At 38.0% G+C, this 18644-nt stretch overlaps 1 protein-coding gene across 1 annotated transcript in view; it reads right to left on the reverse strand.

Moving 5' to 3' along the window:
• Window positions 1-17302: 17302 nt before the first annotated feature.
• Window positions 17303-18644, reverse strand: part of SPATA20 (spermatogenesis associated 20) — a 48243-nt gene continuing 46901 nt past the window's right edge. Inside the window, exon 16 of the mRNA XM_015812103.1 lies at window positions 17303-17569. Within this exon, the coding sequence (XP_015667589.1) occupies window positions 17399-17569 (171 nt within the window). The 3' untranslated portion in view covers window positions 17303-17398. The remainder of the gene's footprint in view (window positions 17570-18644) is intronic.

Below are 18644 nucleotides of genomic sequence, written 5' to 3' on the forward strand. Positions count from 1 at the left end.
TCCGTGTAGCCAGTCCGAAGCTGCTGACAACAGAAGACAACAAGCATTACCAAGCAACTTTACAGCAACGTAGATGAAACTGGGTGAGACCTGATCTTCTCTTTATGATTTTAAGACCTCTTCCTGAAAATCTGCCCAAAGCACTCGCCCCAATGAAAGAGGGAAAGGGAATTTCCACCCCACTCCCTCAGAAAAGAAAAGCGGCAAATTAATTACTTGGGGGAAATGGCAAAATCTATAAGACTTATTTGGAATTAATATATGCATACAGCTTGAAAATTTGGGGACTAAAATTGTTTTTAAGACCTTTTTTTAAAAAAAATAAAAGACTTGAAAAGTTCACAATATAAGTTTTGGATCTAAAAACTGGAAAACGGCGTTGATGACATCTAGTGGTGAATTATGGCACTACAACTTATTTATGCCTAAAAGAAACATGGCTCAAAGCCCAGAACTAGATAACACCTTGGCTGGCCTTGGAAGCTTTTACTATTGAGAATTGCACCTGAGAAAAAAGTAACAGGCTTGGTGGCTGCTTATCTGTGTGGCAAAGAGATAACAATATTCTAAATTCGTCCTGTCTGAATTTTGAACATAAATACTGACTTTCAGAACTGTATTGTGGATTTATTTTCTTGTAGAAGAAACATATGGAACACTTTGTATTATAAATCTTGATTGTTAAACAACCTTCAATGGTTCTTTTTTCTCCCTCGACAGAAAAGATATATTTCTTACTGGACAGAAACATTTGAATTTTATTTATATCTGCTTAGGGGAGGTTCAGGAATGGACAGTTGGTTGGATAAATTTATAAAGGCTACTTACAAAAAAATTAAAATGGAAGTGTCATACTCAGCTTTATATAGTAAAATACCATCTTTAACATCTATTCCCGGTAGCCTTAACTTGCCATATCACCAAGAAAATACTGATGAATCACAGAAAGAAATTCTCTCCATGTTGAAATTAAAACAAAAAACAATTGTTTTAGCTTGTGATCAGGTTAAAAAAATACAAAGGAGATAAAAGAACAATTTTCTAATTTAAATCTACAAACTCAGAAAACAACTACAGAGAAGGAACCAGCAACCCAGAAAATAGAAGTAAAACTAGAGAATGCTGACACAATCATTGATGATTTAAAGAAAGAATCTAATGACCAGACTCAGATAAATGAAAACTTAGAAGACACAACAATAATATTGGAAACGGAAAAGACATTTTACAAACCAAGTTTTCAGTACATACTGGATGACAAGAAAGGAGAGCTGATGGAATGGAAGATAAATCCGTTAACATAACTGTGGGGAATTGTAGAAGGAGGGAAGCATTTAATGAATATCAGTGGGCTAGCTCTTCCAAAAACACTTTAACCAAATTGTTTCTCTTGTTTCAAATAATATATACAAAAATAGAGGAAGAATTATTTGATGATCCAAATGCACTGACTTGAAAAGTTAGTTGGCAAAGAAAGAAAGCTAGAGTAAGATTGAAGGAAACAGAAGGTTAGACCTATTAGAGGGGATGCTATATTACTAATTAGAGGTTTGAATATGGTTAAGAATAGATTGTTAGAAATAGAAGTATTATTATAACTAGATAGGATTTGTAATCAGAATTTTATATCTTGGCATGAAAAGGGAAATAAGAATATGCTAAAAACTTTGACTAAGAGATGCTTTTGGTTGCCCAAATTAACTTGTTTTGAAATTATAAATGATTGGGATACTTTGAACATGGATGGGAAATTAAAACTGAAAAAACCAAAAATAGGATATGGGTTAAATAAGTGGAAATTGAGTGCAAATGCAATTAAGATAGGCTTTGGTTAGAAGAGATATTTTAAACTGATATTACTGATATTATTAGAAAAATGTAACAAATGTTGATATGCAATTGTATGTTTACTAACAATAATAAGAATTGTATTTGCTTAGTGCAAAAAATGGTTATTACCAGAAGAGAGGATGTACTGGCGGGTGTAATATTGGACTTAGTTGGATGAAGCTTAGTTGGATGTACCACAGAATTACTAATGGACTCAGTCATCACGTTGTCTATTGAGCACTTGTTTGTGAAAATAGAAAATTAATAAAACATTTATAAAAAAAGAATGAAGATTAAATTCTTGGTTGCCTTAAAGTATAGATGCACACAAGTGTTTGAATAACTGTCCAGGTGAGGCCCTACTGCAAAAGATAGTAAATCCAATTAAAAATATTTTAAAATTGGACAGGGAACAAAAAGTAAATCCAATATTAATTGTTTAATTCATTATTATACTTTTTTCTCACACACTCTTTCCTTTTAATAATCTCCCTCAGTTGATCCCCAGATTTAAAATATATTAAAGTGTATTAAATATATATATATCTAAATGTATGCTAATATAAATGCCATAAAGAATAAAATATTTTATAAAAAGCTTTTATTAAGTAACCATTAGGTATATGAGGGGAAAAATTGGTCTCAGGTATACATGTCTTCTTCTATACCAGTGTTTTTCCAAACTTGGCAACGTTAAGATGCGTGGACTTCAATTCTCAGAATTCCCCAACCAACATGGAGAATTCTGGGAGTTGAAGTCCACATGTCTTAAAGTTGCCAAGGTTGGGAAACCCTATTATATACAGATGAGGCAGCAGGGTATGGCAGAAAAAAGAAATGCTGGTGCCATGAAACTTTGTTGCTGGTAGGCCATGGAGTCTGTCTGGTATGGGTACCAAATCAGACAAACAGAAAGTTTATTTATTTCTGAAATTTATAGGCCACTCAGTTCCACAAATGCTCAAGTTTTAGTGACTTTGGGGCAGACATTCCTTTAAAAATAAAAAAGAAACCACCATCAAACAAAAACATTCTTGCCCTGGGAGAAAGAAGGTATTTAGCATGTTGACTCAAAAGTGGCTCATCGTTCATTTCTGAAAGAAAACAGAACCCAACTTAGTTCGCTATAGAAAATGAATGAAGCTGTAAGCATGTTTACTTTTGGTTCAGAGTAATTCAGTCAACTGAGTTCAAAGTATCAAGTGCAATCTTGCTCAGTACAGCGACATTTCTCAGTTGTGAACACCAGGGCTTGTACTTGTCATGGATGGCTATGGCCATCAGTTTAACATGTGTGTATTGTGAGGCCGAACAAAAGCAAGGCTATCTGCAACTCAGTAGAGTAATAGTAGAGAATTTACATCCTGCTATGTCAAGTCCTTCAAGATAACTTAGTGTCCTTGTTATGGATGATGGACAGGTGTGATCATGGCAGACAGACATTCCTTTCATCAATAAATTCTGTGCCTTCCTGCAGCAGGAGGAACAGTTTCAATACATTCTTTTTACTAGGTTTATATTTCTCTTTAAGAAATATACTTGCCTTAATGCATTATTAGTTGGATTCTTTTGATAATCAATCCCCAAGCTCAACAGAGCAGAGGAAGACGATCTTTGCTGTGACCAATACTTTATTCTAATACCTGCCACCAATTTTTTTTAGAGAGAAACTTTACTGAAGAAGGGAACCTGGCAAATTGTCAGAAGTGCTTTGGAGGAAATTTTATACTCTCCTTTTAGATAACCATATAGGCCTGGATGAAAGAAACTCGTTAAAAATACATTAGGAGACTGAGGCAGAGAGGCAGCCAGGGAAGAGCACATGTCTGTCAGATATATTGAAAATCGGGAGTGGTCAAAATATTTTTCTATTTGTTGCAAAGCAAACTCAGAAGTCAAAATATATAATATTCAAGGCCAGCCAAATTGATTTAACACCAGAAAATATTGCAAGTGCCTCGTCTTCTCTTACTCTAGCAGTAAGAAACAACATTATCTGCTGCCTTTGGAAACCCAACAGTCTGAAAGCCTTCTGAATAAGAGTCCAAACTGCTGAAAACAGTATCATCGTTTAGGAATAGATCTCATCATAAGTGATCTTTCCCAGGGTTCAGAATAAGGGAAGCAGCTTGTGGAAACTTTGGCCAGGCATCAATTTCAGAAGGTGGGTACAGGAGAAAAAGAAGGAAATCCAAGAGAAAGTAAAAGTGGAAGAAGGAAGAAGAAAGAAAAACAGGAGAAAAAAGGAAAAAGTATAAAAGCTTCTGATATTTTTTTCATAGCCTGAAAGCCAGATGGGTGACTTTGAGCCAGTCACTCTCCCTGAGCCCAACTCACTTCACAGGGGGGAAGGTGGGGAAAACAGGAGGAGAAAGGATTATTAGGTATGTCCACCACGTTGAGTTACTTATAAAAATGATGAAGGTAGATAAAAGAAATCTAAGTAAAATAAATAAATGTACAACTATATGTTGACCTCTCTCTTTAAAGTTAGTTCATGATTCTCTTATTTCTATTATTCATCCTGTCTGATCATCCAAGCCATAAATCACAAGATTTTTTTTATTTTTATTTTTACTCAAGAAGTCCATATAAGGGGTTTCTGATTGTCTTTTCTCTAATCAAAGAAGTTAGTTTATCCATCGCAGCAAGATCTATTTATTTCACCAGCCATTCCTCCATGGTGGGTAATGCTGATCAAATCTTTCCATCTTTAATTTCAGGCAAGCTTTCCAGGACTCTCTGTGTGTATGAGAGAGAGAGAGATGGGGGGGAGAGAGAGGGGGGAGGGAGGGAGGGAGGGAGGGCAGTTACCGAGGCCAGGCCAGCCCAAGCTACTTTCAGCACTGGTGTACCATAAGTTCTCCTTCCTCAAGCTATGAGCTCCCAATCATGAAGGAACAAAGTATGCCACAAAATTGGTTCCCACTGAAACCCTTCAGAACATCACTAATGGGAATAGTAGGCTCTGTGTAACTGAGCTAGGAAGAAAAATAGGGCAACCATCACAGCTCTCTTTTGTCCTGGAATCTGAAATGAATCTGATTAAAAAAAAAATTGGATCCAATCTTCTTAAAAGTTTTGTTCTTGGATCTGTTCAATTTGGTTCACTATTTAACAGACCCTAATATTTTAAAATAATCTCTGGATTATGATCTAGGCCTCTCTTTTTCCCCGAATTATTTGGCAATACAAAATGTTTTTTTTATATTTCAACCAGGGAACTATTTAGCCTGGCTTGATATATTCCTCTGGGAGAACAGGAGAGAACTGTAATAAAATCTATGTCCTACATGAAAAAAAATGCACTGAAATTTCTTTCAATATTTGAGCACTCTGGTAGGATTTTGTTTGCAGCAGTCTTGAAAAGACTTGAGAATCCCTATCTTTCTTCTTTATCAAAATACTTTTTCACCTTAGCTCAGTCCAATTAAAATTGACAACTTGTTTTCAATGGCTGCGTGAGAGGGACAGACTGCAACTGGACACAAATGGATAGAATGCAAACAGCTCAGCATGCTGGGACAAACTATTTTTGGAGAGAAGCTAAGTTCTTTGTTCTGAGCTTACCCACTGTGCACTTTCCACTGAATTTCTGACCTGTGAGTCTTCCCATAATACCATAAAGACATTTAGAAATCCAGCAAAATGACAGATAACCCCTTGTTTGTTCCTGTTTGCTTGTCCCTCTTGTTTTGAAGCAAAAGTCACTGCTAAAGTTCATACAGAGCATCTCATCTAGTACAGGAGATTGATGAGCGTTGTCTTGTACTTTAATTTAATTTACAATTCTACAACAGCTTTGGGTGGTTTACAATTAACACAGAATTAAAAAATAATAATACATATATAAAAAAGAGAATACAACTGAACGGAATATTGATCAGAAGATAAAAAAAAGGACCCCAAAACCAATGGGGCTTGACCATAGAAGCTTGGTCCATGATATGCAGAAAGGAATTTTGCTTGACTTGAAAAGTGGATGTATTCTTAATATGGATGAGATAGAGGAACAGACAAACCATGGCTGCCAAGGCCCCAAGATGTGACAAGAATGCATTTGGTCCAATCCCTGTTGATCTTTATGAGGAAGTCAGCAAAGAAATGGGTAGAAATATGTAAAACAAAGCTCTGTTTGAAGTAAAAAAGCAAGGTGTTGCCAAGAGCATGGCCTCTACTGCTTAAACCCCAAAAAATTAATCGTTACATTTTTACCTCATGATGCTAACAGAACAACCACAGATGCTTCAATAGGGTTTTGTGAGGATCGTTGTTAGTAGCATTTATGGTACAGCAGAGTTGGTTGTCAAGGATGTTACAGATATATAGAGTCCCAGGATGGATTTGGAATGATGTTAAGATAAATCAGTTACCATAATAGGCACAATAGGGTAGACTTTGTGCCATCTTGCCTGCTTATGGACTAGACTACTACGACATTGTTTGCAATAACTTGGGCCTTTTGGCTGTGGAGTTTGCCCTAGGAAGCTAGAGTTCTTCCAAAGTGTCAGGAAAGAACACACAGAAATGGATGTGTTGGTGGCAGTGATACACATCAGGAAGGGATACACAAAGGGAACATTCTTAATTGTCTGAAATTAACCACTGTTGGGGAGATTGCTTGATGTGGTGTGGAACCGAGTAGAGAAGCTCTTAAGCCCATGCCTGGAGATTGGAACGAGGATACTATACCTAAAGGGGATATATCTAAAGACAGGCAAAGTGAACAGCTGAAATTGTATCTGCCATATGGCTTGGTAGTTGGACAACTATGGCACAAAAGGTCTGTTTCTGGGGTCCCTCCAGATGTAGCTCTTCAGCAGACAGAAACACAATATATCACTTCTGCTGGACCTGGTGGGACAGGCAGATATAATTTGGAAGAAGCAGCCCCTCAAATGACTCACCCCGTGCCAACACCTTGAATTGGGACCTGGAATAAAAACCAACACCTTGAATTGGGACCTGGAAGCAAACTGGCAATCAATGGAGCTCACCGAGCAGAGATACAGCACAGTATAACATCTGCTGTTCTATGGACACACTTCAAGGACATCCAGCAGTTAACATAGGCACTGCAACTATACATAGTCATAGTAAAATGTCCACGGTAGATAATAAAATCATTACATTTTAAAAAGGAGGCAAACAACTAAAGATAGAAAAAAAGTAAAATACAGACAGCACTATTCCAATTTAAACCCCAAACTCTCTTTGGAAAACTTTAGTTTTAACTAACTTCTGGGAAGTTACAACTAGGAAATTATTCTAACTTCTGGAGAAAATTATTCCAGAGGATCAGCTTCCTTCACCTCACAAAAATACAGAACCACCACCAGTTTTCCCCACAAAAATTATATTGGATGGGCCTGTTCCAGTTAGAGAAAGTAATCTTGCAAAATGCCTAGGCATAAAGCCATAATGGGGTTTATAAATTAAAACCAACCATTTGAATTGCACCCAGAACCTATTGGAAACCAGTGCAGGGCCCACAAAAAAGTTGTATAGACTTATGGTGGCAAGCATCAACCAACAATTAGCTGCAGCATACTGGGTCAATTGCTGTTCAAGTAATCCTCGAAGACTGTGTTTGTTGCAGAACCACACAGCGTTTGTTGCAATACCCCAACTGAATAGTGATAGGACATAAGGTACAGTTAGAAAATATTTTCATTGCATATAGAACTGTGACTGGATAGATCAGATGAAGCTGGACATCATTTATTTTATTATTTATTTATTTATTTATTTATTTGTTTGTTTGTTTGTTTGTTTGTTTGTTTGTTTGTTTGTTTATTTATTTGTTTATTTGCTATTTATTTATTAATGTATATAGCTGCCCAACTTATACCTAGATGACTCTGGATGGCTTACAGAATTAATGACATTCTATTGTCCTCATCATCAAGTACATTTATATGCTGCCTGATTCCCAGTGACTCTGGGTAGTTGACAAAATATTTAAAACATTAAAAATCACAAAATACAAAAATGAAGATTAAAGATAGCAAAAATTACAAAACTGGATAGGAATAAAGAAAATCAACCCTCACAATCCAAAGCAGGGATGGGAAACTATGATCCCTTTATGACTTGTGGACTTCAACTCCCAGAATTCCTGAGCCAACCATGCTGGCTCGGAAATTCTAAAGTCATAAAAAGGGGCCATAGTTCCCCACCTCTGATCTAAAGAGAGCTACTTTGCCAAAAGTCTGGTCAAATAGCCAGCTCTTCAAGGCCCTTTGAAACACCAATAGGATGGGGGCTGTTCAAATTTTAGAATAGCTTCTTTCTAGTGGGCAGGCACCATTACAAAGAAGGCACACTTCCAGGATCCCAATAGATGGCATTATTTAACCGAGGAACCTGGAGTGTGCCATTTTGCCAGATTTAGACCACCTATCTCATTCACAGAGTGACTGTATATTTCCAGATATTATGAGAGATAATCAGTCTCTCAAGTAATCAGGCCATATGATGTCCACCTGCTCATCCAGTGGGAACTTTTAGTTTAGAAGGACCCTCAGGTCAAAGACCTGTTCCTTCAGAGATAATGACTCTCTCTCTCAAGGCATCCAGTTTCAGAGTGAGGAGTTCATTTTACAATTTAGTTTACTGATGAATATACCGCAATGATAAAGGCAAATAGAGAACTGGTTGGGTGGATGCAAACTCCGGAAAACACAAGCGAATGAGATCATTGTCTGATGACTAGCAATTAAGATTTCAATTTATAGTCAAGCTGTAGGAACCAACTGGAATACAAACTCAGGGAAATGGGGCATGGCAGCAAGAGAGGAGCAAATGTGGTCCACAATATCTAGTATTCAAAACACATAGAGATGCTAGTCAGCTGATCCAAGTTAAAAGGCAAGAGGCAAGCAGCTGTATGAACTTGATCAGATACCTATGTTGGTACCCCTCGGTCTTCTAGGCTAGGGCAGGGATCCCCAATCCCCGGTCTGCGGACAGTTACTGGTCCGCGGCATGCCAGCAACCAGACCACACAAACAATCAAAGCCCTATCTGAGGGATGCAGGCAGCACACAAAACCACACATCCTCCGGTCTGCGGAAAAACCTCTCTCCACGGAACCAGTCCCTGGTGCCCAAAAGGTTGGGGACCTCTGTTCAAGCGCTCTCCTTAGCTTATCATAATTGACACAATTGAAGGCTTGCTTGAAGTCAATAAAGCAAATGTAGATGTTCTTTTGATATTCGTGAGATTTTTCCATGATCCAGTGTAGATTTGCAATATGGTTATGAGTGCCATGACCTCTTTCTGAAGCCTGATTCAAGATGTTCTTCAACATCCTAATTCATTTTTGATGTTCAGCGCCAGACATTGTTGAATGATCTTGAGAATCTTGATAGTGTGAAGGATAAGGGCAATTGTGCAATAATTGGAAACAATTTTTGAGGTCACCCTTTTTTTGGCAGTGAAATGAACACTAATCATTTCCAGTCCTGTGGTCAGGTGCTCATTTCCCAAATTTTCTGGCACAAAGCTGTGTTAGTTGTGAGTGTACAGGCCTTAGCAATTATGTGGGGATGGTATCAACATCTGGGGCCTTGTTGCTTGTCAGCTGACTCATTGCCCACACAACTTTTTCTAAAGAATGGATGGTTCTATTTCTGCTTCCCTTTCCTTCATCATCTTGAGCTGAGTCTCTTTGTTGCTGGCATATGGCTCTTCTGTATATTCTTGCCATCTGGTTTTGACACCTTGCTCAGACAGTTCTTTCCCTTGCTTGTTTTTGATGATACTTTTATGAACAATGGTGGTGGGAATCACAAGACCCATCACAAGACCCTCACCTGACGTGGCCCTCACCTGATGTGACCTCCCCATCACATGACTTACTCACTGCACAAAGCCCTTCTAAACAGAAGAATTACTGACACTGACATCCCTTAAACTTCACTGAAGATGTTACCTAGCCTGGTAACAAAATGTTTGGAAATCAGCCCACAAGCTTGGAGAATGAACCTCCATCCTCATCCTATACCCAAGCTATACATATTTGCCACCATCGCCACCATTTGTTGTCTTTCCTTTCTGCTCTTTGGAAATCCACATCCAATCTCTTTGCTTCCTTCCATTTGCCTGTTGCTTTAACCACTTTTCTTCTCTTGGCTATTCTGATGGTTTCATCTGAGAGGCAATTGTGTTTTTTCTCTGGCTTCTTATATGATATGTGTTTAACAGCTGTTTCAAAGATGGTTGATCGATTTTCTTGCCATAGTTCATTGGGCATCTTCTCAGAAGCATCTAGCAGTTCAAACTTATTTTTCACTTCAATTGCAAACTTGGGAAGGATTTCTGTTGATGTCAAATGTCTTTGGTGGTGCTGTCTTATTGATGTTGCATTATTTGATTTGCTCTTAGCAACCAACAATTCATGATTTGAACAGCAGTCAACACCTGGATACGTCTTGACAAGGAAGATTGAACTGGATCATCAATGGCTGCATGGGAATAGTCAATCTGTTTTACACTGAAGTTTATCTGGTGAAGCCCAAGTGTATAAGTGACACCTGTGCTGTTTGAATCAGATATTCAAATGATTTGAAATAATTTTCATAGCACATCTGAGTGATTTTATTGGCAAAATGTACTCCCTATGGGTCAAGGCTTGGCAGAAGATTTACCTTCTCTGTGTCTCTGAAAGAAAATTGGAAGATCTAAAAAAAGGCCCCAGACAACAGCCTAACATATCCATTGTTTTCATAAGTCATCCTACAGTTTTCTCCAGTATCTTACCACATTTTTTAAAAAAGATTGGAAATTACAACCGAAGTATAATTACGTGGTACCACAAAAAAAAGAAGAAAAGATAGGTATGGTGACTTTGAAAAGAGCCATCTTTCACCCAAACCACACTTTCCTGCAAGGTTCATTAGAAAATCAAAGAAATGAAGTGAAAAATTCCTCTTTAGTTCCAAAGGCATTTCTGCTGGCTGCCTCTCCTTGTTTCCTGGAACACCCTTTTGGAAAGCTCTGGATACAACCAGCTATCCACACACATTATCTTCACTACACCCTTCAGGATGCAACAACCATTCATGAAGACTGAGAGATATATGAAGTGATAGGGCAGGTGGGGAGTGTTTTGTAACCTTTTTTTTCCAAACCATCAGAGTTAAGGCAATTTGTTTCTAGCATTTTAAGCAGAATATCCAGGAGAGGATAATATTTAAAATATTTTTTCTAAATCCCATCATTGGAGAGGCTATTGTATCTTCAGCAAAGACAAAGGATGGTACATGGAGTTAAAACTACTTTCCTAATCTTAGTAACGAAAAGTACTGCAGTGTGGATACAAGAACTCTCTTGTGTGAAATCTCTCTTCCATTGTATCATTGTGTACAAGTTTCAGCTGCTTTCCTGTGTTTACTCAATTGGTGTGTAATATCCAATTGTATCAGATCTCTTTCCCAAGTCTTAAAATCAACTTAGAAATCACAAGCATTTGGGTTAGCAGAGAGAGTTTGCTTTTCTGTGCCACTGAGAAATTATTATTACAGGCCCTGCATAAGTTCAGAAAAGCTGCAGGATATTCACACTACCATGTATCTCGTTCCAATGCTGAATGTACTCTAATGTATATTAAAATGGATTCTCAAGTTCTCAGGCCCTGTTGCATTGTTTCCATTGTTTTGCAACTGTTGGTCCATCCAGGCAGCGGCACACAGCGGTACCACTTCAGCTGTAGTTTAGCAAGTTACACTGCTTGCCATAAAAATGTTTACATTGTAGAGGGGGGGAAAGGGGGGCATTGAGAATCAGAAAAAAGAAGTGAGGACATCTCAAGTACCAGTGAATTTATTGTGCTAAAATCCAAAGTGTTTGGGAATATATTTTTTTTGTCAAAGGCATAACCAAAGCATTTCAATGGAAGCCACTAGCAAACTTATTTGAGAAATGTTGATAAATAAATATAATGGATATTATACATACAATATTTGTTGCAATATTAAAAAGTATATAACCTTTCAAGGACTTCCCCTTTTCTTTTGCAAGCATGCAAGTCTTTGTTTGCTTCTGTTAAAAATGAAAGTGTCTAAGCTTTATACAGTGCAGAACTGGTTTTCTTCATAGTTAACACTTGTTTGTTTCATCATAAGATGTGCGCATTCTATCTGGTCCTTATTACCTTCTTATTAAAAACATTGTTAAAGGCCAATGAATTTTTAAAAAAACAGTTTTGTGGTTTCCAGTGAGTTTGGACCACCATAGCAAATACCACCTCAATGAAAAATTAATGCTTGGAACAAAATGGAAGAAAACAACGCTGTTAAAATAAATTGGTCAATACACGTCATGGTTTTAAAATAGTTGGACTAAGCTTTCTGGAAGCAAAGGCAAGCCTATTTATAGAGAACCGTCTTACATGCTCCAATTAGAAACAACCCAGGGAGATCCCACAAGTTGAATAAAGTCCCAATCAGAATGTCCTAATGCAAAGTTTTAGATGACAGAAGATGATATCCATTATGCTCTATGGAGGTATGAAGTCTTAGATGTGGTTTGAGGGGACTAGGCCATTACCCTAGTACTATAGTCCAAAATATCATCGAGCGTTTTGTAGCATATGCGCGCACATACTAAACTTTTACTGCATAATCGATTCTGCATAAAATTGGAAGGTTTGGGAAGTGAAGACCATTATTTTCCAAGCCTAGGAAAATGTATCACTTTTTGATCGCTTCTTCTAGGATTCTACAAGTTAGCCCAAGAAGAGGTGCCAGACATACCCTTCTGAGATTTGAACCTGGGCTGTCTGCATGTTAGGCAGATGTATTAACCTCTAGGCCACAGGCTCTTTCTCACTTTGTCAGCTATGAGACAGGGGAGAAGAATTATCTTGAGTTTGGTGCACCCTGTAGGCCCAAATATGGGTTCGAATCTCAGAAGGGTATGTCTGGTTGAAAAGAACTAAAAAGTTCGAAATGGCTATTCCAGTTCTCCCTTAATTCTTTGTTAGCAATCCAAATTTTGACAAACACGTATGATGTCGCAGTTGCGACTGCTGCCTGTGGATAGCTCTAGTTTGAGCTGATACAGGCAAATCCTGCTGGCTGTTAAGTAAGTCTGAGAAGGGCTATTCATTTTTACGACAGAATGGAAATAGATGTGGACTCACTAAAACCCATTCAGGGATAGCGGTAAATCTCTTGCATGAGAAAACAGGAAACTGCCATACATCAAGTTAAGACTAGCCTAACATTGCTAGTCTTCCCTAATAAGAGATTGAATCCCATGTGCAAAGCATTTGTCTTGCCACTGAGTTGCAGTCACCTCTGACTATAATGTTTTATTAACACTTATTTGAACACATTGGACCTTAATTAACAATTGTATAATATGGCACTTATTTCCCTGGCTTCATCCAGCCCCCTCTCATTTGAATGCATCCTTACATATTTCTTCCTTTGCTGAAACAGCTAAATTACCTGTGGGCTGTCCTAAAGTGTCTGCTATTGTGCAGTCAACTGCAACTACCTGACCTCTTCTTCCCATTCCACACTTGCACAAGAAATCATCCTTGCATTTGCAAATGCAGCTCCTGCAGGACCATCTGAAGTGCTTTTTCTTTCTGGAAGCATCCTGTGATTATTGGGGCATCCTTGGTACCAGCACCAGCCCAGCTAATTATGCCGAATGTCCCACTCTTCCTATTTTAACACTTGATTGTGCCCTAAGCCGAGGAATGTACAGGAAGACGTATAGACCGATTCTTTAGCTGGGATGAAGCCCCTTGTCAAAAGGAAAAATGATGAGAGAACTTGCACAGCAGAGAATGAAATGGTTCCTATCGGGTCTGGAGGTGCCATTATCTAATTTACTGCTAGGAATAGCAGCAGGGTCAAATGACCCCATAACTAAATCTATCCATCACTGTCACTGCACAGCCAGCACTTCTGCTCTATACAATCACCCCTCTTTGTTCCAAATGGCTCTTTCTGTCTTGCGCAAAGGCTTCTCTGGTGTTGCTTGGCCGGGAGCAATAGGTCAAAGTGCCAAAGCGATGACAGGATTGACAGAACTTCCCCACTGGGTAGCCACCGAATGCACCATATTGCACACAAGTCCCATTAACACACCATATTCGCTGTCTGGTAGAGCTGGATTTAACAAGCAGATCAACCCGACCCCCAAGACTCTTGCTTTTCTTCTTTGCTATGGTTTTCTAGTAACAGCCAACGGTCTGTGAAACAGGCAGTTGTAAGCAGAACCACAGGATGTACTTAGTCAAAGAGAGGGTTTTACCACTGCATTCTTCCTATGTGTCAGAAGACTTCATCCACACCGTTACATCATACGTTTCTCTGCAACGCCTTACAAGAAAGCCAAGTTCAAAGTCATACCAAATAGGGGAGTTTTCAGAGATAATTGGTTGAATTTAGCTATTCCTCTGCTCAACATGGAGCTTGTTAGCATTCACTAAATATTTCCAAATGCGTGTGGTTGCCCTGCTAGCTATGTATTTACCACACACTTAAAATTGAGAAGAAAATGTCCTCAATGTAGGAAATGCACTCATTCGAACATATTTACAAGTAGTTAATATGGAGCAGTTTTGTATGGTCTGAAAGCATTCCAAAATCACCTCTCCTTCCAGAAAGTAACATTTAGTACCTCACTTCTTCACTGTTTGTGGCATTTAGCACAGGAAAAAGATTGATACCTGGCAGCTCCTCCGTACCTGAGACAGGAAAACAAAAAGGAATGAGAGCGCTGCTTGGATGGAGACAGATTTAGCTCCACAATAGGCAAGTGTTGAATAATTCAGCTTCTACTGCTGTGACATGGCAATAGGGAGCAGCCAGAGCAGCAGTAAATGCGATTCTGCCCAAGAGCAAAGTTTCTTGGCTTCCACATCAGCTCATTCTGGCTCTTTTCCTTGAATTCTGGTCGAAATGTCTCCTTCCTCATCAGTGGGGAACTGGCAAATTGAAATGGCCTTGGCAGCGCTTAACGCAATTCCTCATCCAAAGAAATAATGACTTGATTTCTCATTAGATTCTATTACCTTGGTACATATTCTCCTTTCCTGACATCCTGACTTAGTATATCAAGAGGCAACTTCTTGGATCATAAGTAGACATAAGCTGCTGGCTGTAAATTTGAGGAGCAGTAATCCCAAGATACCTCGAGGATTCTATCATTGCCATCCCATGAAGGAGATTAAAAGGAAAGGAAGTGCAAAAGTAGGCTTAACTTCCCCAGTGAGCAGATCATTAATGATGCTATGTGAAAATACACATTTCCTAGCCACACAGAAACAGCTGTCCTGAATAATTGGTCCTCCTCGTCATCTAGGATTGATCTTGCAATATTAAAATGCACAGAGCATAGCAAAACCATTTCTAAGCCCTACACTAATAAAAAATATTCAAATTAATCTAATTATACCTAAGATGAATACAAGTCTTAATGTACTTTTTAGTATATTTATAGTTAATTTGAGAGATCATTAGGAAGTTTAGAACTTTGGCAGGATAACAGTAGCAGTGCAATTACTGGCTATTATGAGCCTTGTAAACTTATTTATTAGATTTGACTTTTTACTATTATTCATTAAAAGAAACCAGGATGGAACATTTAATTTTAAGTCACTTTTTTTTCTCAATCATGAAACTTGTTTTTCACTTAAAATTGAAAATGGAAATGTTATTTCTCATGCCCGTTTCTTGAATTGTATAAGAAGCTGAGTGATATAGCTGTACAGACTTTGAATATTTTGTTATATTATTTTCATCTCATGTCCCCAATTTTTTCCTGTCTCCAATTTTTTTCTGTCTACTAATACAGAGATCCCCAACCTTTTGGGCACCAGGGACCAGTGCCATGGAGAAAGGTTTTTCCACTGACCAAAGGGGATGTGGTTTTGAATACTGCCTGCACCTCGAGGATGGAGCTTTGCTTGTTTGTGTGGCCCGCTTGTTGGCATGCTGCGGTGCCAGTCCATGGACCAGGGGTTGGGGACCCCTGTACTAGTATGTATAAACTCAACCTTCCTTTTCAACAGTAAAGTAGGACAATACAGAACTTTTTAAATGTTTCTAGAAGTATCTGTCACAGGGGAATCTTTATTCATAATAGCCACTTATGAAGTGATGATACTTCGGCAAGTTTAAAACGGCAGGAATTCATAGGCATCTGCTGTATATTTGGGTACATACAAAGACATGTACCATCAAACATAACTCCCAACAATGCACTTGTGTCAATCAAGATACATAGAGAGAGCTTTTGCATCATTATCACTGCTTACATGAGGTCATTCTGGTACAATCAAGGATTGTTGCTAATGCCACAGAGCAGGATGGAGATAATCTGGTAATCAGAGGTGTTTGAGGGAGATGAGAAGGCAAACCTAAATGGAACTATTTATCTCAACATTTAATGCAAGGATACACAGGTAAAGTTTGCATCATAACATCATTTGTGTGATGTTATTTTGTGGTAATTTTGATTTGCTGCAGATATCTATGTTGGTGACTCTTTTCTTAACCATTGTTATTACATACACATACAATGTTTACCAGATCATGGACAATTGGTTCTATATACGGTAACTGCAGCAAGGCTGTTATATGCGCAAAGATGGAAGACCTCGTAAACACCAACAGTTGAAGATTGGATTGTGAATTTCCAGAAATGACTATGTTGACTTGTTTAATTAAGAAGGGAACTATAATTACTGGAAAAAGATTGAAACCCTTTGTAGATTTTTTTATTGAAAATGGAAAAAATATACTCCTGATTTTTGAGATTTATTGATTAAAACGGTTTGTTTATAGGAAGGAGAGAACTCTGGTATGCAAAATGGGAGGGTGCAGTTATTTGTAATTGCTGTGAAGAAGATTGGAAGTTGCTTCTTTAGATTACTTTTTCTTGATTTTTTGTTATTTTTACTTTTTCTTTTACCCCTTTATAATCTTTCCTTTTTCTATTTCTTCTATGTTTTTGCAGTTTTTTAAATCTTTGTAAAATCTTCTTTGAATAAAAATTATTCATAATATATCTACCGAAAGACACAAAGATGATAAGAGGAAGAGGATCCTCATTCTTAGAACCTTTATTTTGAGGAGTAAAGGCAGAGGAGAAGCCTACTATTTCCTTTGAAAATCAAAAACGAAGCATAAAGAAACAAAGAAATTTAGTGGTCTAAAATTTAGACTCTAAATTATATGATTTTCTGCAGCATATGAGAATGAGCATTGTTCTCAAAGCTGTATAGCAAGAACTGAGATTACATAGAAATCAAACTCCTGTCTTATTTTAAATTAAACTTCAGTCTTCAGGTTCTTGAAAATGCAGGTTGCAAATCCCCTTAAGACATATTGCCTTGTCCACAAATAATAAATACATTTCAGAACAACTGAATGTGCATATTCCTGGGATATGAAAGAGGATGCTATTAAAACAGGAGAGAGGCGAGCTAAATTGACCACGGGCCAGGTTATACTGAAGATGATTTTATTAAGATCCACCCTGCCAATGTTGGCCTCTTTCTTCTCAAATCTATTGCAATGTGAGGACTACCAGGGATAGTAACTTAGGGCAGCAACATGCGGCGTAGCTCCTGGCTGGAGGTGACAGGTAGTGAGCAGGTAAAGTTTTCACAGACATAAGCAGTAGCTTTTCCATCTTTCTTTTCCAGAGAGGAGAGGAAACCAAGCTGACGGTAGAGGAATCCTGTTGTATCACCATCAGCAAGAATCAGCACCTGAAACAAATTTATCACAAAGCTTAGCAAAGTAAATAAGATCAGGGGCTAAGTCCATGGTTATAATACAATTTGCTCCTCCCCCAAGCACTGTGGATTTGATTAACATGGAGAAAACCTTATAAAACCTTAAAAATGTGCTGATGTTTCATATCCCCAAATACATGGAGCACCTGTTGCTTTTATGAACCATCATGCCACCCACAATTACATTGACCCTAACCCTGATCCTGCTGGTCTTCCGACAAATGCTCAAAACCTGGTTGCTCTCCCATAATTTTTCTCTACTCCTATCTTTTTCCTGACACCTTTGTAATAACGCATCTCTCTCATCACTCGCTGTACTCTTCATACCATCAGTTAACTCTTCAGATCAAGATCCTATATAGCACTACTAAAGCAATCTTTCCCCATAATAAAGTAACAGAATAAAAAAGTCATTTAATATAGCAATATATTATCCAATAATGTTTCTTTTGTATTTATTCAAAAGTAAATCCAGTTTAATGGGGGGGGGGAGCTGATCTGCAACTTCAGTTAGAAGCTTCCTTTTGCAACCACTAATAATATCCTATTCCTGGCATCAGCTGCAAAAATATGGTTTTTCTTCATTGTTTCTTTTAATTTCAGTGTTTACCTATGTCATAATTAAAAAGGGAAGTACATTGATAATTTAAGTCCATCACTCCCTGCAGAAAACAGCAATTGACAACGAGGCACTTAATTAGCATGGCTGTGTAGATGCTCAAAAGAAAGATATTAATGATAGAAACTACAAGGAGAAAGCTTCTAATCAAAGATTTAGCACTTCTAAAATGACTCAGTAAAACTTTAGCTGCATGTATTGTGACTGAATTTTACATTGAAAAATATACTACAAATACATTCCTTCCCCCCCACCCCCAAAAAAGTCAGGAGACCATAAAAAAAAGTAGGCAATTGGTTGGCAACAACATACAATAGCCCCCCCCCCCCCAAAAAAAAAACCCAGTATTTTTCAACTAAAGAGCTTGCGATAGGATTGTTTGGGAGATAGGAATCAGTCTCACTATACATTTCAACTAGATACAGATCC

This window comes from Protobothrops mucrosquamatus, unplaced genomic scaffold (genome assembly GCF_001527695.2).
Source record: "Protobothrops mucrosquamatus isolate PMUCROS unplaced genomic scaffold, P.Mucros_1.0 scaffold68, whole genome shotgun sequence".
Taxonomy (NCBI): domain Eukaryota; kingdom Metazoa; phylum Chordata; class Lepidosauria; order Squamata; family Viperidae; genus Protobothrops; species Protobothrops mucrosquamatus.